Source organism: Dermochelys coriacea, chromosome 5 (genome assembly GCF_009764565.3).
Source record: "Dermochelys coriacea isolate rDerCor1 chromosome 5, rDerCor1.pri.v4, whole genome shotgun sequence".
In the NCBI taxonomy this organism is placed as follows: domain Eukaryota; kingdom Metazoa; phylum Chordata; order Testudines; family Dermochelyidae; genus Dermochelys; species Dermochelys coriacea.
In genome coordinates, this window is record NC_050072.1 from 51,953,247 (window position 1) to 51,979,331 (window position 26,085).

Below are 26,085 nucleotides of genomic sequence, written 5' to 3' on the forward strand. Positions count from 1 at the left end.
TCAGAACACAAGTCTGAGAGTTAGACTCGATCCCTGTTGTTCCTAGAGAAACTACTCTAGGTAATGGTTCAAGATCTTAGCTTAGAGAGATGCAGAAGTTTACAGCTCACCACAATTTAAACTTGTGGTTTTTGTTTAAAGTTTCATAGTTTTCAATGGTCTGTCATTAAATAACTAATTCACAATATTTCTGGTTGCTTGCATCCTGAACTAGCAGCACTTGAAGTGTTGAAGACAGGTTTTTCGATGAGCAGAAGGTGGTGTGTCTCAGTTCTAAACACAAAACCTTCTTGCCAGTGCATGTGTTGACTTGCCCAAAGTCTTTTCAATATCACTTTTTATAATAGAAAACCAGGAGCTGAAATTTGTTTTATACTGATGGTGATGTTTGCACAGTGCATCTACTGCACCTCTACTTTTGTTTTGTATTAATATCTAATATGTAATGTATCAACTTAATATACCTCTTTTTATTTTAGGTTGAGTATCAGTTAGGATCTGGAGGCCAACTTCTTCCACAGCATTATCTAAATGACCTGGACAGTGCTCTGATTCCTGTGATCCATGGTGGGACATCAGACCCCAAAAGCTTACCATTGGAAATGGAATTAGTATTTTTTCTTACAGAATACCTCTTTTAATATAAATGACAGCATATATTATACTATGTATAATCTGATTTGCTAGAACTAACCCAACACCAATGCTGTAATGCTACCAACACTAAAAAAAAGTTAAGATTTATTTAAAAAAATCCCAACAACTAAGTTTAGTAATAGATTTTTAAACTGGGTTTTGTTTCTAAAAAATGAACCAACTCTCCTCCATCCCCAGCATAAAAAAGGATTGTAGAGTTTAAGATTTCCTAAGATTCCGAAACTTTACACTTAATACAGTCACTGAAAAAAGGCAAGGACGCATTACGTCTAAGCAAACTGTAGCATTTACTACGTGCATTGTAAGGTTAAGCCATATACCTCTTAAACCCAAGCAAATATTTTAGTAACAGTCGTTATGATTAGATGTAACCTAAATCTGGGACACTCCATGTGGATGTGCAAATGAGCTATATTTACATTTTTAAAAAATCTTGTAAAATATATTTAATTGGTACAGAACTGTTACTTGCTGTCGCGATCCAAATATAAAATCTCTGAGGGTTGGCTGCAAACAACGGATACTGTGTACTTATAATATATGGAATTTGCCAGCACAATCGGATATTGATTGTGTGGGAAGAATTGAACAAAACTTTGCCAGGTATGTTATGGGTTGTTTTTGTTGGTTTTTTTTGTTTTTGATTTTTTTAAAGATTTCATAATTGGACTTGTCCTGACTTAAAAATCAAGACAGTTGACATGTTTGTTGGTGCTTTTGGAACTTGTGCATTTACACTGAGTCTCTTTATAGTGTAGCTGATTTTCTTATGTATTTATAATGACTTACCTAACTTTGTTGGGTATCATTTTTGTATTACACTAATTGTTCCCCCCTCTCCCCCTCCCGTGTTTAAATGTACCTTTGTAATTTGGGACTTCCAAGAGTGATTAAGAACTGGCCAGATGACCCTTAAAGTAGTAATCATGTAGCAATAAGTCAGGCATGAAACCTGTAATATCTTTTCTCCTCCCTTCTCTAACTTCTGGGACCTCTTGGTTGCCCTGTTTATTTTTCAGGGAGAAAATGTATTAAGTGTTAATTTTCACGATCAGATTGCTTTGGCATATTTGAGGTTCTTTGTATAGTACATATTTTTGATACTGGGGTATTAGCAATTAAGAACTAAGATGATGCTTGTAATTTATGCCTGAGTATCGAGGTTCAGTGAACACCAATCAGGCATGATAACTATTGCATAACTTACCTGTTCAATTTGAAGAGAATTGGAACACACTGTATCCAAGACCAAATCATTTGAGTAAAATGTTAGAGTTTTAGACTGACAGATCATTAAAAACCTAAACATCTAGATGCCTTCTTGATTCTCATAGGGGATATTTATATGGTTTTTGTATCAAAAACACAACTAGTAACTTAAAAAAATAATAAAATAAAAATGTCACCAGCCGTATTACCCACAGCTTGAAGCCCCATATTAATGGAAAGGTTCAGGATTTAAGGTCTTAGGCTACAATAAACTAGGTATTTCATTGTAGTAATGCACACAATTTTTGTTCAGAGATGAATTGCAGTTCTGTGGACCAGCCAAAGACATTAACATAGGCAGCATGAACAAGATGGATGTCCAGTCTTCTGAAAGTAGTTAACAAGAGGACAGCAGGGACAAACAGTGTTTGAAACATGAACAGTAGTCAAATGATCATTGTCATGTCCTTTGTCAATGTTAAGTACAGTTATAGCAGATGAAAGCAATTTGCAGACTAATTACTTTGTCTTTTGTGTTGCCATATTGGTTATTGGAAATGAGACTCATGTCTTAAACTCTTGCCATTTAACGTTTCAATTTCATTTAATAATTATCCTTAACAAATAAAACTGACTTAAGTGCTTAACAGCTGATGTAAAATAACATTGTTCTTCTGTTAAAAACAAAAACCATATCTTTGACAAACGTTTCCTATATTTTGTCTTTTTTTTTTTCTGTCTTCAGAGTTTCTCTTTGCTTGGTTCTGCTATTGCAGTTGGAGTGTAGACTGCTCTTAAAAAAGGAATTGCTGTGTTTATGTCCAAATACAGCTTTAGGCAACAGCCTGTAATTTACCAACAAATAAATGGACCAGAATAAAATGTTTCATAGTAACTTTCCTGGTTTGGAAGACAAACCACACGTGTGGCTCCTGGCCAAAAACTGAGGCTCTTTTAAGAAAGGTGCAGTAGTATAATCAGTGATGAACATAAAATAATGGAGCAGAAAGGGCCACATGCACTACAACTTCTGGTTAATCAGTCTATGCTTTAATTTTTTTTAGTTTTTAGCCCTAATGCCTATGAAAAACACCCTACCAAATGTGAACTGAATACAAACTAAAGCTCTGCACAGTCTACTGGAGACTGTGTGAGTGTGGATTCCCCTTCCCCCAACTACCCAACAAAAAATCCCTTTATCTTAATTGTGTGTCAACATAGGCTGTTGCTGCAGGATGGAGAAAGTATCAATATTAACAATTTATCATCAGTCTCCTTCACATGGAAACTTGCACCAAAATAACAAAAGATGCAAATAAAACCCAACTTAATTATTTTGCATCTGTGTGGGGACAATCCATAGACATACACCAAAATAACTAAGGCCTGGTCTACCCTAGAAAGTTTTATTGACATAAGTCACCTTGCATCAACGTGGCTGTATATGTCTTTACACTGAAAATTTTCTTTAGCCAATGTGAGTACCCCGTTACAATGGCACAATAACACCACCTTCCCAAATAGTGTTGAGCCATGGTTGACCTACTGAGGTCGACACAGTGCAAAAGTAAACACACTGTGATCTCTTTCAACCTCAACAGTATTCCAGCAGCTGTCTCACGATTGTGAACTCCAGTGCCCAGGGGTCAGAGACCAGAAGCCAAACCTCCTCTTTAAAAATCTTTTGTGTTTTGAAATGCCTTTTCCTGATTGCCCAGCTTGGCGAGCACATCTAGTAGCTCTTCCTTGTGCACAAGTGCTCAACCGACCAGGCGGGCTCAATGCTCTAGATGCATTCTTGCTTGGAGCAGATGGGAGGTATTGGATCTCCTGGGCCTGTGGGGAGAAGAAACTGTGCAGGCACAGATAGGGAATTGTCATAGAAACATGGATATTTACTAAAAGATTTCGCAGGGGAAGCAGGTCAGGGGGTACAATGGGTACAGTGCTGCATGAAAGCAAAGGAACTGCAGTGGGCATACTACAAGGCCAGGAAGGCCAACAGTCGATCTGCTGCCAAGTCACAGACCTGTCAATTTTTACAACAAGCTGCATGCCATACTTGACGGAGAGCCCGCCAGCACCCTGCAGACCACTGTAGATACCTCTGAGGAGCTGGAGACAGAGACCTCTGCTGTTAACAGCAGGCAGGAAGAAGAGGATGGGGGACCTGCAGCAGGGTGAGGGTCCCACTATGCCTATGCTGTGAGCCAAGACTTGGTTGAGACTCCACCAGAGACTAGCCAGTCCCACCAGACAAGCACAGACAAGCCCAGTGCAATGGAAGGAACCTTGGGTAAGTGTATGCATGCATTTTTCCTCATGGTGTTTAAATGTACATATAATGCTTGGCCACACTCTGACTTAGCAGGACATGGGTATAGACTTTACGTTGTTTTATTTGTACTAGACAAGGCAGCAATACAAAAAAGGGGGTAGAGTTGGTATCCGTCTGTCATTCTCCTGTCGAATTTGGGGATGGGAGGTGTGGAGCAGTTTGTTCATGTACACAGGCTGTGTCTTGTATCCTCCTGAGTGATCTTTATAAAACTTTCATGAAAGTACTCTGCAGTTCTCTCCTGACGGTTTCTACAGATGGTAGCCTTGTTTTTAACTCTGTGGTAGGATACTTTCCTACCTCACTCTGCGATGACTTTGGCAGGCACAGTTGCAGTAAACAGGTTAGCAGCATACAGGCCCTGGTGGCTTTGGGATGCCAACAGCCATTGTGCTACCAGTGCCTTTTTTTAAACTCAGGAGTGAGAGATCTGCTAAAATAACTACCTCCTGTGAAAAATAGCGCCATTGCCTGTATTCATACCCATGGAAATAAAGGCTGACATTCTGTTCTATGCAACTGAACAACTCTCCTTTCTTCCTCTCACCCCTGTCCTGGCGGGTCATATTTATGGCTGGGGCTGGAGGAAGGAGAACTGTGGTGTGCCCAGGGCTGTGAGATGGTACTGCAAGCAGCATCTCTACCTTATGCACACTTGCACATTTTAAACAAATTTATTGTATATAGTTATCTCTTTAGTAGTTAAGATAATTTGTATAGATTTCTGTTGTGGGTAAATTTTTGTTTTTTGATTGCCAAGTACTGGGCTTTCAGCTCTTACGATGGAGCAAAAGTCTTCAGGGTTTCAAATATTGTCCCTCAGAGGACAGCTATACCCTTCAATGATGGGCATATGTATGTCTATGCTGCCAGAAACTAAGAACAGTGTGTGATGAGTAAGGTAAATCAATAAAGTTGTCAACAGCTTCAGAGACTGCCACTACATTTGATTAGGCCCCCAAATGAATGGCATTGCAACCTCACATACAGGATCACTATGCCACTTGTTTGGGGGCCTAATCAAATGTGTTTTTACAGCAGTGTTAAGGTTTCCACAAACTTTATTCAAATTCACGATTTCTGAGACAAAATACTGTTTATACCAGACAAAAAGCGGCTGAGAGCCTCAATGGGGTTAAATCTCCCCTCTTTGAATTACACTGGAGAGGTAGGCAGGGACGTCCATTGTTGTCTTTACTTTTTGCAGGTAGCCTTTTACACAGAGGATAAGAAATGAATTTATCAGAAGAATAAAACTTTCAGAAACCTATCAGACAATAGGTTTATATGCTAATGATGTATTGTCAAACATGAGCATTTCCCTACAACTAGTATCTAAACCAATCCATGACTGGGAACATATCTGGCTTTGAAGTAATATATGCCAAATCTGAAATGCTGGGGAGAACTTTGTTGTACTCTGAGAAGTCATCATCCAAAAAACACTTGGGAAACATATTCTATAAAATAGCTTGGAATTCAAATCTTATCACAGAAGAACTGAATGATTTTAATGACCAACTATTACTTCAGGGGAAAAAAAACAAAACACATTGGCGTGCTGGGGAAAGTATGCAGCATCTAGGTTGGGAAGAACAGCTACAAAATCAACCTGAATGTTTTTGTGAAGTATATCTTTCTTGTTTCAAAAATATTCCTATAATCTTTCCAACATAAAACTTTAAGGTTTCAGAGTAGCAGCCGTGTTAGTCTGTATTCGCAAAAAGAAAAGGAGTACCGGTGGCACCTTAGAGACTAACAAATTTATTAGAGCATAAGCTTTCGTGAGCTACATAAGTGAGCTGTAGCTCACGAAAGCTTATGCTCTAATAAATTTGTTAGTCTCTAAGGTGCCACCGGTACTCCTTTTCATAAAACTTTAAGAAGACTATAGTGTTAGAAATTATATAGAATAAGAAAAAAAAATTAAGTGAGATACTTTGCACAGATCTATTAAACGTGATGGTGTAGCTATTCGAAAATGTGAAATTGTCAAGCCAGTCAGCTCAAATAATAGACTGGAAGTGCTCTAATCCAGCCAAACACTGTCTTCTGCACTGCAATGCACTGCTCTCACTGTCAATGCTTGAGCATCATCTGTGGACACGCTCTGCCAACAAAGGGAGCGTAATGTGAACATGCAATAGTGATGTTGTTATAGCACTTTTTTGATCATCAACATAACTTTTGTCGACATAACTCTGTAGTCTAGACAAGGCCTTAGTTACTTTTGGGGGCATATTTAAGTCCCCAGACTTCAAACACTGACTCACTTGCCAGGAGTCTTTCCCAGTTAGTGACAGTCACTCACACCGTATCTGTTCCCTTGTGGATACATGCGCCCTCCACACTTGTTTTAAGAGCCACTCCAGGTGAGAGAGATGTTAAACGATGAAGTGCTCCCTTTGTGTAGCTTTAAGTTCAAGCGCAGAAATGGTCCCTGTACAGCAGCTTCCAAGTCACCCCAGTGTCTCGTTAGCCTCCGGTAGACCTAAAAGTGACGGAAAGACTTTCATCAAGAATACTAAATCTCCTCAGCAAGAGATCCGCTATGCTGGAGACCCCACACTCCTTAAAGCTTCTACAGAGGTTTGAACAGTTTTGGTACAGAAAGCTTTAAATAGAAGTCCTCAAGCTTATCTAAATCATATGGTACTTACCAATTGGTACCAAAGTCTTCAGTATGAACAAGTATCAAAGTATAAACAAGATACTAGAGACTCTATGGGCTCTGCATTGAAGAAGTCAGTACTGCCTGCAACATCTACTACTTCGGTGCCTCGATTGGTAGTCCAGCAGATGTTGTTGCAGTTCTCCTTGCACCATTCTCAGTATTGCAGGCTACTGCAACCCAGGTTCATCAGGTTCCCATGCAACTGCACCCAGTACCGCAGGAGTTCATGTTTTCCAAGGCTATGTTTGCCTCCGATGAAGCTGTGTCTCCTTGTGATAAATGAAGCGGGGGGAAAGAGGGAACTCCCTTTTATGGACACTCAGACAGCCAGTTAGCTATAAAATCCCTCTTAGTAGCTGTTCTCTGCTTGCCTTGCCTGTAAAGGGTTAAAAAGTCCACAGGTAAAAGGAAAGGAGTGGGCGCCGGACCAAAAGAGCCAGTGGGAAGGTTAGAACTTTCTAAATTGGGAAAAACTTCACTTTGTCTGTTCCATTGTTCTCCAGAGGGAGGGGACAGAGCAGAGACAGGGCTGGGACTATGCAGTAAAAAGATTTTTGTCAGGTATGGAAATCATCAGATCATACCTAAAACCTCCTCATAATCAGAAAATGTCTAGAAAGATGCGATTAGGTTTATTCTGTTTATTTCTTATTGGCTTGTGGACTCCTCTGTGCTAACCCCAAATGCTTTTTGTTTTGCTTGTAATCTTTAAGCTGGACCTCAAGAAGGTTATTCTTGATGTTTAATTTTTGTAAGTGGGTTTTTTAAATCTAGCAAAAGCCTAAATTCTGGATGTATTTTCTTTCTTTTTGTTTTTAATAAAATTTACCTTTTTTAAGAACGGGATTGGATTTTTGGTGTCCTAAGAGGTTTGTGCATATGTTGTTTAATTAGCTGGGGACAACAGCTAATTTTCTTTTTCTTTCTCGGCTCTTCCCTGGAAGTGGGGCGTGAAAGGGCTTGAGGGTATCCCACAGGAAGGAATTCCCAAGTGTGACTACCTGGGTTTCCATGGGTTTTGCATTTGTGTGGTGGCAGCATCTATTCATCCAAGGTCAGAGAGAAGTTGTAATCTTGGGAGTTTAATACAAGCCTGGAGTGGCCAGTATTAATTTTTAGAATCCTTGCGGACCCCCACCTTCTGTACACCAAGTGCCAGAGTGCGGAATCAGCCTTGACACTCCTTTATTGAGCTCAGTTAGACTCCTGCTACCATTATCTCCACTGTATCCAATACCTTGCCAATACCACATGATTCCTTGGTACCCAGGCATTCAGAGAAGCTAACGTTGCTCCTCCATTAGACTATGCAAAAAGTTCTCCAGACCCTCAAGTTTCTATTCAGGGCTCTTATGATTACATGCCTCAACAAGCTTCTCCTGAAGCTGCTCCACTGAAGGATACTTTCAGTCTTCCTCCTTCTATGATCACTCCCTTATGCTCTCCTCTCCTCGTGGCCATAGTAGGACCCTTGAGCTGTCTATTGACAACAGTTCTCCATGGTACCCTGCACTTGCAGGGAATGCTAGGGACAACACTCCCTAATTCTCTCTATTTCCATAGAGCAATCTCCACCACAGGAGGAGACATTTGAGGAGCAAGAAAGGTGAGATGATAGAGGCTACCCCTCAGACAACTAGTTCAGCATCCTCCCGAGATGAAGTTGTTAGGCCCCCTCCGTCTAGTGCCGATGACTTCAAACATTAGGAATTGATGAAAAGAGTGGCAGATAACTTTTCAAATACCGTTCGTTACAAGAAGTGCAAGAGACTCAGTATAAACTGCTGGACATGCTTCACACACCATCTTTAGCATATGTTGCTTTTCCTATATACAAGGTGATGTTAGAACCTGCCAAGAACAATTTGGCAAATTCCTGCCACCACTGCATTCCCCGCCCTGGTCTTTTAAAATAAATAAATAAAAAAATAAAAATAAAAAAAAAATACCATGTTCCAGCTAGGGATTCAGAATTTTTATTTGCCAATCCTGTCCCTAACTCCTTAGTTGTCGATGCAGTAAATAAATATTCAACAGACAATGCAATTTGAAGGCTTTATCCTGTATGATAAAGATCCAAAGCACTTAGATATCTTTCGTCACAAGAGTTACTTACCTGCCACCCTGCATTTCAGAATTGCTAATTACGAGGCAATTCTTGCAAAATATAATCGCATTAGCTACTTAGAATTAATTCCTTTAGGAAGATCTCCCATCAGAGCATAGGGAACTGTTTCAGGCCCTCATTACAGAAGGACACCTTCTGGCAAGGATAACTCTCAATACAACCCCCCATTTCATCAGCACAGCTGAAGTCATGAGCTGAGCCACATGGCTGCAGTCTGCAGGCTTAAAGCGTGAAATCTAAAACACTGTAGAAGACATCACCTTTGATTATTCAGGTTTCAGAGTAGCCGCCGTGTTAGTCTGTATCCGCAAAAACAACAGGAGTACTTGTGGCACCTTAGAGACTAACAAATTTATTAGAGCATAAGCTTTTGTGGGCTACAGCCCACTTCGTCGGATGCATAGAATGGAACATATAGTGAGAGAGAGAGATACCTTGTGTGTGTGTGTGCGCGTATATATACACGCACATACAGAGAAGGGGTGTGTGTTTATCCTGTTTTTGAAGCTTTTCTGTTGCAGAATTGTCACCCTTAAATCTTTTACTGAGTGGCCAGAGAGGTTAAAGTGTGTTCCTACCGTTTTTTGAATGTTATGATTCCTGATGTCAGATTTGTGTCCATTTATTCTTTGGCCAAACCGGACAGTCTCTACGCAAATGTACATGGCAGAGGGGCATTGCTGGCACATGATGGCATATATCACATTGGTAGATGTGCAGGTGAGCGAGCCCCTGATGGTGTGGTTGATGTGATTAGGTCCTATGATGGTGTCACTTGAATAAATATGTGGACAGAGTTGGTTTCGGGCTTTGTTGCAAAGATAGGTTCCTGGGTTAGTGTGTGTGTTGTGTGATTGCTGGAGAGTATTTGTTTCAGGTTGGGGGGCTGTCTGTAAGCAAGGACTGGCCTGTCTCCCAAGATCTGGGAGAATGAGGTATCATTTTTTAGGATAGGTTATAGATCTCTGATGATGTGCTGGAGAGGTTTTAGTTGGGGGTTGAAGGTGACAGTGAGTGGCGTTCTGTTATTTTCTTTGTTGGGCATGTCCCGTAGTAGGTGACTTCTGGGTACTCTTCTGGCTCTGTCAATCTGTTTTTTCACTTCAGCAGGTGGGTAGTTTAGTTTTAAGAATGCTTGATAGAGATCTTATAGGTGTTTGTCTCTGTCGGAGGGACTGGAGCAAATGCGGTTGTATCTTATTCAGCAACTCCATGGATGAGTCTCTGCATTTGCTGAAGGACTCTAAGGCAAGCTTTCATTTGCTGGGCATATGTACACCTGCAAGCGAGGAGATTTAATGGGCCTCAGATAGCAGAGAGGTCCCACACAGTCAGTTCTTGTCTGAGTGATTATGCACAAGTACGTTCCACACTAGGTGTGTGTGAGCCCTGTGCACTCGAGTCAGACTTTTGCCTGCAGTACCACTAGGTAGCATGTGTGCATACTCTCTGACAAGAGCGTAATGCTTGTATCTGCCACCTCCCTCTCAGTTTCTTCTCCCCACCTGCATGTGGCACATAGTTTATTATAGTTTAGTAATTTCCTGGAGAATTTTTTTTATGAAAAAATCCCTGTTTTAAACAAACTATAACTATATGCACTAAAGCTATAAAAAAACTAGCTAATTGAAGCAAACTCTACAGGGAGATCCAACTCAAATTCTATGGGGAGATCAACATGAGACAAAGCATAATAGCCAGGCTGGTGCAATAAAGATTAAGACAATATTGGTTCATGGACATACACCAGCTTTCCATCCAGTCTCTGATAACTTTACTGTTAATCGATCTTCTGTCTCAGAACGAGAGCAAGTTACTGCATCTCAACCTCAACTCTCCATTTTACAGCATGGAAGATTGCTGGCTCAATACTTATGAGCAGTTGTGCTTCTGAGAGGTTCAGACCATCTTTGTGTGCAGCAGAAAAGCATCCACTAGAGCCTTATATGGAGTGAAGTGGAAAAGATTATAGGTTTGGACACAGTCTTAGCATTTATCACCTCATCACATGGAGATTACACATATGCTGTACTTCCTTTTTATACCTAAAATCATCAGGCCTTTCAGTTAGTTCTGTGGCAGTTCTCCAGACTTCTGCTTCTGCACTAAATCTACCTGTAGACAGATTTTTCCATCTTTTCTCATTCTCTCATTTTTCAATTTTTACAAGGCCTCATCACCATTTACCTTTCTATGTCTGCTCCTGTACCATATGGGATTTAAATCTAGTCTCTTCAAAATCATAGGGACACCTTTTTTGAGCCTATGGCTACAACTTAATTGTCGTCATAATTTATGCAGATGGCATTTTTGGAGGCTATCGCTTCCGCAAGCAGGGTTTCAGAATTTCAGGCTCTCCTGACTGGCTCTCCTTTCATGGTCTTCCATAAGGATATGGTTCCCCTTAGGCCAATCCCTAAATTTATGCCTAAGGCAGTGTCAGTTTTCTATCTAAACAAAACAATTAATATTCCAGTGTTTTTCCTGAAACCTCATTCATCTAAAACTGAGAAAACACTTCATACCTTGGGTGTTTGTGAAGCCCAGGCATTCTATCTGGATTGCAAAAAATACTTCTCGCCCCTAGGCTTCTTGTAGCCTATGCTGAGAGAATTAAAGGTCAATTTCTATCAATTCAGTGAATCTTACATTGGATTTCTGATTGCATTAAGCTCTTCTACAATGTTGTTTAAGTCTCTTCTACACTGAGAATAATGGTTCACTCAATCCACTTCATTAGTTTTTCTGAGCAATGTTCCAGTAACTGATATATGCAAGGCAGTGACATGGTCCTCTGTGTATATCTTTTCCACTCATGATGATGTGGCTTTGGCAAGTCAGTGTTACAATCTCTGCTTAGATGATCCAAAGTCACTCCACCTGTAAGGGAGCTGCTGATGAGCCATCTACAGTGGAATGTATATGTGCACAATCACTCAAAAGAGAGAGAATGGTTACTTATCCACACAGTAGAGTGACCAGATAAAAAGTGTTAAAAATTGGGATGGGGTGGGGGCTAATAGGCGTCTATATAAGAGAGAGCCCCAAATATCGGGACTATATAAAACTGGGGCATCTGGTCACCCTACCACACAGTAATTGTAGTTCTTTGAGACGTTTTGCTTCTATACCATCCGCTACCTCCCTCCCCACCAGTTTGGACGTGTGAAAGACTGGAGAGGGAGACGGCAGACTTGCCCTTTTTATGTCCTTGCGTGAGAGCATGAGGACAGTAGGGGTGCAGACATTGCCTATGCCTAGTAATAGTTCTGGCAAAAGTCTTCTACTGGAGTACACTGGGAGCACATACATCTACAGTGGAATGTACAAGTGCACAACTCACCTTGAACAACAACAATTAGTGTACAGGCAAGCAACCGTTTTTTCTCCATCTACCATACAGCATCTGAGCCACCTAAAAAGAAACCCAGAATGCAGAGGGGAAAGTTGTCACTGCTACACTTGGATGGATGCAGTAGCCATCATCTATGAAGTGTTCATTTTGACATCTCAGCCAAGGGCCACAAACACTCCCACAATCTGGGTCTGCTGTTGTATCATCTGCCCTTTCCATCCTCCCATCTTTTGGGGATAGTCTCTCCTATTTCTGCATCTCATGGGACCACATTATCACTGACAGATAGATCTTGGAGTTTATAACATCCATTTCCACTCCATCACTCCCTCTTGTCCCATCCCTTTTCAGGCACCCATCTCATGAGCCTTTCCTCAGACAAGAATTTTACTTCCTCCTCTGCATAGAAGCTATGGAACCAGTTCCCACTTAGTATAGAGGATGGGGATTTTATTCCAGATACTTTCTGGTTCCCCAAAAAAAGGGCAGGTGGAGGCCAACTCTAGATCTCAGGATGTTGTATACCTTTGTCAAGGTACAAAAATTCAAGATGGTAACACTTGCAGCTATTTCACCCCAGATCTGAATGACCTTTGTAACCCTTGTCATTTAAGATGCATACTTTCATGCCATGATAACATCCCCTGTCACAAGAGATTCCTATGCTTTTACATAGATCAGGACTGCTATCTGCACCGAGTCCTCTCTTACGGACTCCCAGAGTGTTTATGAAAGTTATGGTGGTAGTTGCCACACAGCTTCACCAATGGGGAATAATCTTCAGTTATCTTGACTAGCTTCTCAAGGCGTATTCCTATACTGAAATTCAAACTGCTGTAAAGAAGGCTATGTCTCTCCCACACGCTCAACCCTCAGCTCAATACTGCCAAGTCCTCCCTCTTATCTATATAGGGGCCACTCTCCATGTCAGAATGTCCAGAGCCTACCTACAAGAGGACAGATTTTTCACTCTGACCGACTTAATTGTGTAAATTCAAATGAACCTATGGGTCACTGCCAGATCATGCCTACAGCTCCTCAGGCACATGGCAGCATGTACCTTCATCATGGTACACATCCACTTACACCTGTGCTGCTTCCAAGACAGGATCAGGACAGTTTATACCCCCAACAGAAACAGTCTGAACATGATGCTCTCTAGTCCCAAATGTGGGCTAGTCTCCCTCAACTCACGGAAGAATCCACACAAGGTGTGCTCAGGAGTTCCCTTCAACCATCCCTCACACTGTCACAATAGTTTTGAACGTATTTTTTCTAAGATGGCAAACTTATCCACAAGATCACAGTATGCTGGGCAGATGGTCCACGCAGGAGTCTACCCTACGTATCAACATTCAGGAGCTCGGGCGTGAGATAAACTTCCCACCACCTTCTCCCCATGATAAAATGCCCAGTTGTCCATATAATGACAGACAACCAGGCCAGTATATACTACATAAATTGACAGGGGGAACAAGATCCTATTCCCTCTGCTGAAAGGCAGTCAGGTTATGGAATGGTGCACAGTCCACTGAATCCTCATCTCAGCAGTTTGCCTAGCTTTCAAAACACCCTAGATAACTGACTCATTAATACTTCAGTCAAGATCAAGACTGGGAACTTGACAGATCCACACTCAGACAGGTATTCCTTATCTGGGGTCTTCTGAACATTGGAGACCTTTTTACCATCACTGCCAACCAGAAATGTATGAAATTAAGCTCCCGGGAAGGCCTTAGTTGCCTTTCTCTGGGGGATGCCTTTCTCTTTTCTTGGTCGAAGAATCTCCTCCAACACTGCTAATCATCAGGATTTCTAAATAAAATCAAACAGGACAAAACCATGGTACTCTTACACCATTCTGGGCAAGACAGGTGTGATTTCCTTACCAGCTTCACCTCTCCTCTCGGCCAGCCATCAGTCTCCTGCTGATGCCCAGTCTTCTGACTCAGGCTTTGGGGAATGTTTGTCATCCCAGCCTGAACACTATGGCTCAAGGCTTGATTGCTAGATGGCTCTAGGGTCTAGAATTCTCCTGTTCCAGAGAGATTCAAAAAGTCCTAATGAACACCAGAAAATCTGCTAGGAAAAATTACCTTGGGAAATAGAAAAAATTTCATCACTGGTGCACTTAATATCACCTGTCTCCTGTCAACTGTTCCATCCTGGAGGCTCTGGAGTATCTTTGTTCGCTGAAGAAAAGAAGTCTCTCTTTGAGCCCCATTAAAGTCCACCTATTGGCCATCACACCATTTCATTCTCATAGACTTCTTGATATTAAGGTCAGAAGAGACAGTTATGATCATCTAGTCTGACCTCCTGCACAATGCAGGCCACAGAATCTCACCCACCCACTCCTGCAATAAACCTCTCACCTATGTCTGAGCTATTGAAATCCTCAAATCATGGTTTAAAGACTTCTCCTGTGGAAGGTTTCTTGGTATTTGCTCATCCTGCTACTTCCAAATTCCCATCTATTGAATCTTTTCCTGAATGTCTGAGAATCCCCCCCACACTTGGGATTTGAACTTGGTTCTTAATTCTCTGATGAAACCTCTCTATGGGAAACTTTCTACTTGTACGCTTGTAAACTTTCCATGAAAACTGTCCTTCTAGTGGCAATTACCTCAGCTTGAAGAGTTGCTGAATTAGGAGGTTGGTTTATTAAGTCAGTGGTACTCAACCATGATACGTAGAGGTCTTCCAGCGGGCGGGGGGGTACATCAACTCGTTTAGATCTTTGCCTAGTTTTACAAGAGGCTACATTAAAAGGACTGCCGAAGTCAGTACAAACTAAAATTTTATACAGACAAGGACTTGTTTATGCTATTCTATATACTATACACTGAAATATATTTTTATTCCAATTTATTTTCTAATTATATGGTAAAAAGGAGAAAATGAGCAATTTTTCAGTAATGGCTGTGACACTTTTGTGTTTGTCTGATTTTGTGAACAAATAGTTTTTAAGTGAGTTATAATGTGGGGGTACACAAGACAAATCAGACTCCTGAAAGGGATACAGTAGTCTGGAAAGGTTGAGAGCAACCGTATTAAGCTCTATTACGTTGTTGTCTTTAGGGACACGGTATCCTTCTGACCACATCTGTGATTCCTACCCAGAGTGGTCTCTGACTTCCATATCAATCAGGCTATTCATCTGCTAGTTTTCCACCCTAGACCCCATCAGACTAGGTAAATGCTGCCCATCACACCTTGGATGTTAGGAGATCACTAGCTTATTCTTTGGACAGGATTAAACCTTTTAGAGCCTCCCCAAGACTCTATTTACAGTGGACAGAGCTAAGGGAACACCAATGTCCACAGAGAGACTAAGTGGGTTTCCAGCTGCATGCTCTCCTGTTATGCAGTTGCTAATGGGACATACCCACCTAGGGTCATAGCCCACTTGACAGATCTTAGGGCACATCTGTTGCCCTATTTCAGTGGTCCCCAAACTTTTTACCTTGTGCCCCCTCCTTTACTCGTGTCCAAGCCCTGGAGCTGGGAGTGGTGCTGTGGCTACCACAGCTGTGCTGTGGATGTTTTTTCCACCAAATGCATCCGATGAAGTGAGCTGTAGCTCACGAAAGCTTATGCTCTAATAAATTTGTTAGTCTCTAAGGTGCCACAAGTACTCCTTTTCTTTTTGCAAAGAATTCCAGTTACTGTACAAGGTTAGTAACCTTTCCATAGGTATTTTTCTCATCTTTTCTAGAGAGTTGTTTTATAGAGAGAACTAACTTTAATACAAGTGATGGCTTCTGCTGGAAACATAAATATAACTAACTTGTCTTTGCATACAACTTTCCTAACAAAGATATGTCCATCTATGACATGGTCAGAATAGGATTTGGATAGATTAGTTTCCTTAGATGAATGAGTTTTGATATGGAAAAGAGAACCAGCAACCGCCTCTACTGCCTGATGAAAGAACATTTAACATAGTATTTCAACAATACTGTGCACAAGTCAGGTTAAAAAAAATAGAGATTAAATGGGAATAAATATGAGAGAAATTGTGAAAGAGGTGCTTTTATTCATATGATGGACATGTCCAGTCTGATTAGTAGGGTGTGGTTTATCACCAAATTTTACAAATGATTGGATATTTATTACCACGTTCCAGGGGCTTCCTTTTAGAAATGGTCCCATTCAAATAAATTAATTACTCTTATTTACTACTAGCTCTACTACTGAAGGCCTCGGATGGGCAAAAGAAAAATTGTTCCAGAAGCTCAAGGAATGGTTCCAACAAAATTAGGAAGTTAGAGGAAAAAATAATGCATCAACTCTGTCCCCAGCAAAACTAGATGAGACAAATAGATGGTTTAATTATTATTTATTCAATAATCAAAGTACACATGTCTACAAAACAGTCCATGTCCAATTTTTTTTTAATAGTTATCAATTTTACTCCTTTTAACAACTGCTCTAGAAACAACAGTCTCTTTAAAACATTTAGGCTTACACCTTATAATAGAGATTTGACTTTGCTTCTATGACTACATGTTTCTTTACCTTAAAGCGTTCATTATAATTGTTTGTGTTGTAAAGGTGTTAAAACTCCCTCCTCTACCCAGCCTGTGCCAATTTCTACAGCTTCTTTACTGCCTGCCTTCATCTTCGCTTGGCTAACGGGCGGCGTGGAACGTAATTTCCCATTTATTCTTAAGGCTGCAGTTGGGGCATTAAACCAGGCTCCGTGCTGCTTGTTTAAGAATGTAAAAATACGGGGCAAAGTTGTTTTAGGGCCGGGCGCTCACCCCCTTTTAACACAATTCTAGGCTCAGGGCTCGTGCCCCGTTAAGCGTTTTTTAACAAGGGTAAGGGCTGGAGCGGGCAGCGCTTCCTCTCCCCGGCCCTGGCCCTAAACGGACACTTCCCCGCGGAAGGGGACAGGGCAGCTCCCTGAACGCTGCAGTGATGCCGCCGCCCCAGCTCCCTGGGGTGACGTAGGGTAGCGATAGTAGCGCGCACTGGGTTTATGGTGACCCGTTAATATTTTCCCTTAAATTGCCATTTCGCGGGGGCTGGGGTATTAATCCGTCTTCCTGCCCCATCACCCTGCTGCCACGGGCCTGGCTCAGCCGCACCTGCCCCTCCACGTGCCAGCGAGGCCTCTCCCGGCCTTGCTACCGCGCGGCTGCGTTTCCTGAGGCTCGGCTGCTGGGCGGGCCGCGGTGTGGCCAACTGGGCCCTCAGCGGGGTTTCCCGCCCTGGCACCTGGGAAGGAAGCAGCAAGAACTAGGAACTAGTTCTTTCGCGGAGCAAGATGGCTCCCGGCCGAGAAGGTAGTCACGAGACGCTGCGCTGCCGCACAGGCGTAACCGCTGTTGCGAGGGGAATCCCGGATCCTTGCGCCCCGAGGCCCAGGCCGAATCGAGTGCCGGCCACAGGAGGCGGGGCTAAGCCGGCAGGACCCCAAGCGCCTGCGGCCAGCAATGGAGAGGGAGCTGGGTAAGAGCCGGGTCCCCCCTGCTGGGCGGGCTGCGGTACCGGGGCTGTGGTGAACCAACCGCCGCTCGGCTCAGCCGTAGGGCGATGAGGCCTGGCTAGGGTTAGGGCGAGGGATTATTCAGTCGCCGGAGGCATCGTCTGAGCCCAGCTCCGCGCCGTACCTGCCATCCCAGGCGCCCCGTCACACGCTTGTCCCCGCCCGGACCCCCTGAGGCGTCGTCAGCGCCAGTGCCCGGTCCTTCGGCGCTCGCTGCCCGGTCCTTCGGCGCTCGCTGCGTGCGTTGCTCTGCGGGGCGGCGGTAGCCCCGATTCCCTGGCAAACCAACTCCCTTCCCAAGTCTCCTGGAGAAGGAAGCCGACTGGCGCGGGCAAGAGGCTCTGCCTAGGGGCGAAAAGAAAAGGAGGACTTGTGGCACCTTAGAGACTAGTAAATATATCTAAGCATAAGCTTTCGTGAGCTACAGCTCACTTCATCCGATGCATTCAGTGGAAAATACGGTATTTTCCACTGAAGTGGGCTGTAGCTCACGAAAGCTTATGCTCTAATATATTTGTTAGTCTCTAAGGTGCCACAAGTCCTCCTTTTCTTTTTGCGATACAGACTAACACGGCTGCTGCTCTGAAACCTGCCTAGGGGCGCTGGCTTTGGGGGTATGGCCTGGCCGGGAGGACTCAAGTTGCAGGGCGTCTGGACAGAAAACCGACCCCTACCCGCAGACTAAATGGCGGGGAAAACCCACCGGAACCGGAGAAAATAAGTGAGGGGAGAGAGACTTCAAATTTCTGCTTTGTGACGCTAGTGTCGTTTGTGACATGACGTCATGAATCCGAGCGTGTTTGCGTCACGTCGCCTATGGAGCATAATTAAAAAACCCGCGGGCTGTATCAAAGGGGGGCGGAAACGTTCCTGCATCCTCCATGGGCTGTCTTGTCCTAGGGAGCTGCCCCTTTGCTCCCTACGCCAACCTCTCTATTCCGCGCCTCAGACCCCAGCAAAAAGTTTGCAATTCTCTGCTGCTAGGGGCCTTCCTGCGTGTGGGTGTCCACGAGCATAGATCCTGGAGTGTGAGGGGGCTCGATAATTTTTCTTATAGTTCCTAGGGCTTGGGATGCTCCTGGCAAGCTCCATATGGCTACCCTTCTAAGGATTTTAAAAGGTGTAGGTTAATTAACTTCTGCTCCAGCCAATGTCAAGAAGGGTAACACCCCCTCTCATCCCCCCCCCCATTTTCTTTGCTCTCCATTTCCATGCTATGACTAGCTAAACTAAAGAAATTTTCTTACTGAATTTTTGTGGAGGTGAATTGAAGTCACAGGTAACTCAGCAGTGTGAGCATGCCTTACCTTGCATAAATATTGAGATCTGAAGAAAATATAAAATCAGGAACTGCAGCATCAAGATTGCAGTTCTTAAACAAGGCACCCAAACTATCTGACTCATCTGCAACAGTCCAATCTCATTAATGATCAGAAAAACTAGAACGTCTTAATAGTACAATGGTGTGCTGCTTTACAGCCTTGTTTATACAGGACACAAAAGGATTCTATGAATTCCTGCTTGAGGCAGAAGGCATTGAATGGAGGCAGTCATCTCTCATTCCTCCTTAAGGGTAGAACCAACCAATTATCCAAGTATCATTATACAAAGTTAGCATGTTACTTTCACAGACATCATCCCCTAATCATATTAGAACAGCTTAGTGGAAAAAAACAACAGTGTGCTGGCAAATCATCATACGTAGTATCTAAGATCTATATATATAGATTCCTGCCTGGATACAAAATTTGTATCTGCATCTGAAAAAAATGGTCCATGGATATAAAGCAGTTATCCGCAGATTTGCGGGGCTCTAGATACAAAATTTGGGTCCGCATCTGATCCATATAAAATGGATATCCATGATTTGCAGGGCTCTCTATATATGAAACAAATTTGAAAATGAGCATTCTTTGTTGCAGTTTTGATAGTAGATATACATCAGGAAGATGGTGGGCTGGTATATCCAGGTGGCAAAATGAAAATAGTTTTGGTGCTTTATTTGAGAAATGCAACAAAACTCTACATCAGGTGGTTTGTTGTTTTTAAAAACTCTCACTCCTGAAAGATAATATGCCCTCAGACTAGGAGACTGCAACCTTAATCTGAAAAGAGTTTTCTGTGTTTATCAGATTTTTGTTTCCTGCTGAATCAACAGGGAATTTGTATGGGAAGTAGAGCTCTGTATGGGATTAGTGTAGAGCCCTGCAGTGGGACCTTCTGGCATAACAGTGGTAGTGGAATTAAAAATAGTCTCACGCAGAGATTTAATGGGAAGTACGTTGTAATAATGGGACAACAATCAGAATTTACTATCTGATGCTTCCAGGGTGATGCCAGAAGAATAGATTAACACAGTTCAGATGAATGAAAGGAAGATGCCATAATGGTGAGGGTCATAAGGGCAACTGAAGCACCTATAAAACCAGGGAGATTTTATAGTTAAAATCTCTGTAGTACTGCACCTATTATACCATCATTTTCCTGCCAACGGAAGGTAGAAGAAGAGACTACAACAGGTGAGAGAGGATTATAGAATTGTGGATAAATGGGAATTTTGATTTCAATAGCAATCTTTCCCCCTCAGTCTCTTTTTCCCCTCTCTTATATTTTAGCCCCTCTCTCACTTCCTCCCTGTAACAAACTGGCAGTGTTTACTGAAACACTTTGTCACAGTTCAGGGCAACTTGTGTTTCCCCTTAGTGGTTCAGCAAGGGCACTATTCTCAGGCTTCTAGCTCCCTAGCTGTTGCCTTTCTTGCATCTCTCTCCCTCTTGACCAGGATATTGCACAGTTCCCTGACTATACTGTGATTTTCCTAGCAAAAGACAGACTGCATAAGTAGGTCTGCCTCACTTCTCAGAGATGGTATTGTGATTGCCACAGTCATAAGTAAGGCTCAGTGTTTGTCAGGGAAGTCACAGATTCTGTGACTTTCCGTGACCTCCATAATTTTTGCAGCGGCCCGTGTGGCTGGCCTGGGAGCCACCTGAGCAGCTCAGGCAGTCCCTGGGCCAGTCGCACCAGCTGCTGCTGGAGCAGTCTTTGCCCCCCCCCACCTCCCAGCAGCAGGAGTTTGGGGCTCAGGATTGGGGTCTGAGATGGTGCTCACTGGAGGAAGAGGGGGGGCTCCCCAGAAGGGTGACAGAAACTCCCCTCCCTCAGCTCCTAGCTCCATGTGCTGCCTCCCCCTGCAGGCACTGCCCCCACAGCTCCCATTGGCTGCGGTTTCCAGCCAATGGGAACTGCAGAACTGGGGCTTGGGGTGGAGCGGAAGCAGCACATGGAGCTAAGAGCCGGAGGTTGCCGCTTCCCAGGAGCTGGGTAGGGAGCCTGAGCACCAGTAATGCCCCCTTGGACCGCGACCCGCCCTGAGTACCTGTGGCACCCCAAGAGCCCCTGCCCCCAATTTTTAGTCAGGGGTATGAAGTGAAAGTCATGGACAGGTAACAGGCCATGAATTTTTGTTTACTGCCAATGACCTGTCCATGACTTTTACTAAAAATACCTGTGACTAAAACATAGCCTTAGTCATAAATTACCCACAGCTGTTTCTAAGCAAGTAGTTTTAGTCTTAAGATAGCAAGCATTACAGAGAAAACGTATCAAAAATAATAAAATCTATACACATGCTAATAAGTTTACTAGAGATCACCCTCTCACTTCAACAAGGGCTCTGGTTGGCAATTAGTCCTTCAGACCCCACACAGTGATGATGGGAACTGTGGTCATAAGTTCATCACAGCTTCAGCTCAGAACAAGCACTTAGTTTTATGGGGCCTCAGTAGGTCAAAATCCTTTCAGTCTTTCCCTAAGGATTGGGGCCTATCTTGGACCAGTAATCCTGTCACTTAAATCAGAAAGGTGGCACAGAGCCCATTTAAAAGGCTATTTATCCAAAAATCTTTTCTTGGTCTGTTGTTCCCTGGAGAATTTAGTTTGAACTAGTATATGTAGACCTTACCCAGGGGGGAGGAGAGTGTTTCTCTGGAGCTGTTACAACCTGAATGAATTTGCCTGATCATCCCCTACGGTTATTCTATTTACTGTTCCATGGAAATACATACAATCCCTCAGTAAAACACAGACAATAGCATTTTTCATACAATGGACTCCCAAGGTATTAAACTCAATTAAATAAGGTTTGTCCAAGATGTTACAGGATACTATCTTTCATACACCCACTCTGTTAGTAGCTGCTAATCCTGCTGATTTACTGAGCAGAGGTAAAAAGAAAAGGAGTACTTGTGGCACCTTAGAGACTAACAAATTTATTTGAGCATAAGCTTTCGTGAGCTACAGCTCACTTCATCGGATGCATTTAGTAAATTACATGCTACCTCACTGTTTATAAGAGAAGTGCAAATTACACCATGAAAAGAAAAGGAGTACTTGTGGCACCTTAGAGACCAACAAATTTATTTGAGCATAAGCTTTCAATGAAGTGAGCTTTAGCTCACGAAAGCTTATGCTCAAATAAATGTGTTGGTCTCTAAGGTGCCACAAGTACTCCTTTTCTTTTTGTGAATACAGACTAACATGGCTGCTACTCTGAACCATGAAAAGAGAAGATCAAATGTGAGGACTGAATAGTCTTTTGGGAGGAACTTTAGGAACAACCAAGACCAGGAGAAGGTTTTTGTCTTATTTTCTTTGCTAGTAAACTAAATCCCCAGAAAGAAGTTGAATTTGGACTTCATGTAGTATGTGGATTGTGTTTTTTAAAGCAGGATTGGAAAGGCATCTGCTTAGTCTCTTCTTTTCTGATGTCTTTCTTCCTTTTTCAGTTGCAATGGTAAGAAAGTATTTAAAACTTTTCTTCATGTATGCAGTACTTACTTTAAATATTATTGACATAGGATCTTGGAGTGAAAATGTATTGGATTATTTTCTGAACACTAACCAGATTAAAACCAGAGATGGAGCAGAAATCATCTGGTATCATGCAGCAAACAATAAATCACAAATGAAAGAGGCAATACAAAGTAAGTATTGTATGTGTATTTTGAAAAATGGATCTATCAATATTGTTTTCACATAAAATATTTTTATGATGCTATAATCTTAGTTTGGCGACATAACATAGATTAGTGTGTTGCAGAGTCCAAAGTTAAGATGTAATTAAATTCCATTTGAATTTGTGGAAAGGATGTGCTCAGTTTGGTTCTTTTGGGTAAACAATCTTTATTTGTTTAAATGCGTACTTTGATATTTTTACACCCCAAGAAGCACATCTGCCAAATGCAAGTGATTTGACTGTTATCAAGACTGTTACCCCTCATACTGAATTGTTGTCTACATTTGTAAGGATGTTGAGACTTGGTTATTAAATATAGAATGTGTCTCTGTTGTGACCATAAAAGTTAGTTTAGTTGTGCTGTCACCCATATTGACAAAGCACAAGTATGGATATGGTAAGTAATAGTTTTGTTCAATCTGTCACCCAAGCTGTCTTCCTAAGTGGTGTATTCACTGCTGTTGAAGGCACAAAGGTAACAATCTTGCTGGTGAACGCTGCATCCAAAAATAACCTGTATCTTTGTCATGAGCTGAAGTAGCATAGTACATTTCAAGATGTCATTGATTATGACTATCCACCTGATATTTTTCTGCTTGATTTTTAATAATTGCTAACCAGTTATTTTGTCAACTAAATCAACAACTACTCTCTGTTGTCTTCTCTTAAGTGACCACCCTGTTTTTGTCCCTATCCAGTTTAAGATGTCATTTATTAATAGACCTTGAGTGGAACTTTCAAAGTGCAAACTGGTCAGTCCTCATTGCTGGCAGATAAGCCACTGTCCAGAATTCCACTTATGGATGTGAACAGTGCATTCAGATGAAATCAAATGAAATAAGTCCAATGTTCCTTTTGTGGTATATATCCAAGAAAATCTGACCAAAGTGTAGTTATGTGAATAGTTCCATAATCTTAATATTGAATCCACTCCTGAGTTCACTTGATATCTGCCAACAATGATAGAAGAATTTTGATTTTGCACGCTTTAATTGAACTTGTGTGAGCTATTCTGTGATACACTGATGCAGATAACTACCCAAAATTGTCACCAAAATCTGTCATTCTCATCAAGATAGAGAATACAAAAATATCTGCCAATAGGCTTCATTCATTTTTCTGGAGTGATAGTGGTGATCTTCTGCTTCTATCTTAGTTAATACTGAGGACTGTGATCTAGTCATCAGTTACATTTGGGAACATGGAGTCAACAGGTTTTGCAAACAGTCGAGGGTTCCAAGGATTTGTGGTCTTACATTAACAGATCATCATCTTCTATTAATTGCTTTTTAAAATAAAGATTTAAAATATTTTAATTATTGGATAATCTTTCTTAGAAGCTCTGAACTGTATTTTTTTTCCTTCATGAAGATTTAATTACCTCAAATTATTAGATTTTGTTTCCAGTGGAATTAATTAGATTTGTGAAGGAATTAGGAAAATAGGTAACTCAGCTACTCTGCTGCTTACTGAAAGTAAAGTTATGTCTCATATTATGTCTCAAGTTTTAAAATCTAAGTAACTTAAAATATGTATATGTGCATATATATATTCTAGGTAGGGCTGTAGGACTGCCTATTAAGATTGCCCGACACTTTCCTTTATAAGAGCCTGTTTTTCCTTTTCTTATAACTTTGCCATTTTTAACATTTGGGCTGAAGTTCTCCATGCTGGCTATCTGTCTCAGGCTGAATTGTTTTGGAAAGTTTCAGCCAGGATTGTTCAGTCAGTTATGAGAATGGGGCTAAGGAAAGATAAGTTATTTTGGCCATATTAAAAAAAAAATCTGGAGACCTTTTCTTTGAGAAACTCTGTTACACCCATGTTTTGGAGAAGGAGCTTGAAATTTGCCTTATGAGGGATATGCCATTTCTGTTCCTGGGTGAAAATCCATGCAAATTTGGTTGAGCTATAAGCCTTTGAAAAACTACAGTTCACACAGGTTTAGTAGAGACTTCTTAAAGTTTAGCAGCTAAAATCTCTTAAAATTCTATCCTCACTGAGTATGTTCCATCCCCTCTAGGTCCTAGTGCTGACCAGACTGCACGTGCGCCATACCCATAGAATGAATAAGCATGCTCCATTCCTTCATAGCTCCTGTTTGTCACTGAACTGAGCATGCACTGTCTTCACAGAGTAACTGAGCATGGTCCATCCCCTTGCAACTTTTAGTGTTGACCAGACTCTGTGTACATCAGCCCTACAGGGTGACATTGTACATTCCCCTGGCTACAGAACTCAGAAGGAATTTTCCTGTAATTGCTTCTCCAGCCTGGTGTGGGACTGGGTCCCGGAACTGAGAGCAGGGAGACTGTCTTGCCTGTGCTCTCAATGACCCCCATTCTTCTGTTGCCAAGACAGTGTGAAGGAGGAAGCTACCTGACTTGTGTACAGAAGGGACAGGAGCAAGACTTAGGGTGAGGGAAAGGAGTAGGTTGGGACTAGGAGCTTGGTGGGACAATTACTGGGGGGGGGGCGTTGGGTTGAGGGGGAGACTAGGACTGGGAGCCAGGTGGGGAGAGAGAAACTGGGACTGGATGTTGTTGGGAAGGAGACAGGGACTGATTGGGCAAGGAGGCTAGGACTGGGAACTGGTGGAGCATGGGAGCTGTGACTGGTTGGGAAAGAGGAATGGGAGCCACGGAGGAGGAGAGGCTGGAGCTATTGCGGGAAGGGAGCCAGGGACAATGACACTGAGATCAGATAGGGTATGCAGGGATATTGGGACTGGCTGGATAAGGCAGGGGTGGATGAGGAGATTGGACTGAGATTGGATGGGGAGAGGGGCTGGAACTGTGGAGATGACTGGAAGCCAGAGGTTGGGAAGAGACGGATCAGATCAGCTGGGAAGACGAAATGGGGACTGACTGCACAAGGAGACAAGGGACAAGAAGTCAGAGCTGGTGGGGAATTGGGCTGGCTGGGCAAGGAGATTGGGACTGGACATGGGTGGAGACTTGGGCTTAGACAGGGAGTCTATCAGGGGAGACTGGGACTGTTTGGGCAAGGAGAACAGGATTGTGATGAGGAACTGGGGCGAGGAGCCAGAGATGGGGAAAAGACAATACTGCAATAAAGACATGTTGGAGGGGATTTAGCACAAAAGGTCAAGCTTGCAGTGACCACTAGAGAACACTCTTCTCCAGAGTCTGGAGTGGAACCCGAGATTCCTGAGTCTCACCATTTGTCTGCTGGCAGCACATATTGTGA

The 26,085-nt window shown here is 42.5% G+C and overlaps 2 protein-coding genes and 1 long non-coding RNA gene across 12 annotated transcripts in view; 2 read left to right on the forward strand and 1 right to left on the reverse strand.

Moving 5' to 3' along the window:
* ZFYVE16 (zinc finger FYVE-type containing 16) overlaps nucleotides 1–6,120 on the forward strand; it is a 60,560-nt gene extending 54,440 nt beyond the window's left edge. For 3 of the 5 annotated variants that reach the window (XM_038403071.2, XM_043514945.1, XM_038403072.2), the window contains 2 exons: nucleotides 480–5,890; nucleotides 6,089–6,120. In XM_038403071.2, the coding sequence (XP_038258999.1) occupies nucleotides 480–641 (162 nt within the window). In that variant the 3' untranslated portion in view covers nucleotides 642–5,890; nucleotides 6,089–6,120. The remainder of the gene's footprint in view (nucleotides 1–479; nucleotides 5,891–6,088) is intronic. The other 2 variants (XM_043514943.1, XM_043514944.1) reach the window with 2 other exon arrangements.
* FAM151B (family with sequence similarity 151 member B) overlaps nucleotides 4,026–26,085 on the forward strand; it is a 38,702-nt gene continuing 16,642 nt past the window's right edge. The window contains exons 1-3 of one of the 6 annotated variants that reach the window (XM_043514953.1): nucleotides 18,674–18,886; nucleotides 22,718–22,843; nucleotides 24,899–25,090. Coding sequence is in view for 4 of the 6 variants with exons in the window: in XM_038403079.2 (XP_038259007.1) it covers nucleotides 4,147–4,162; nucleotides 22,718–22,843 (142 nt within the window). In the remaining 2 variants the exon portion in view is untranslated. The other 5 variants (XM_038403079.2, XM_038403080.2, XM_043514951.1 and 2 more) reach the window with 5 other exon arrangements.
* On the reverse strand, nucleotides 16,750–19,495 carry LOC122460311. Its single transcript, XR_006281555.1, has 2 exons — nucleotides 18,448–19,495; nucleotides 16,750–18,199 (listed from the first exon to the last, which is right to left on the reverse strand). It is a non-coding gene; the product is annotated as an uncharacterized LOC122460311 (long non-coding RNA).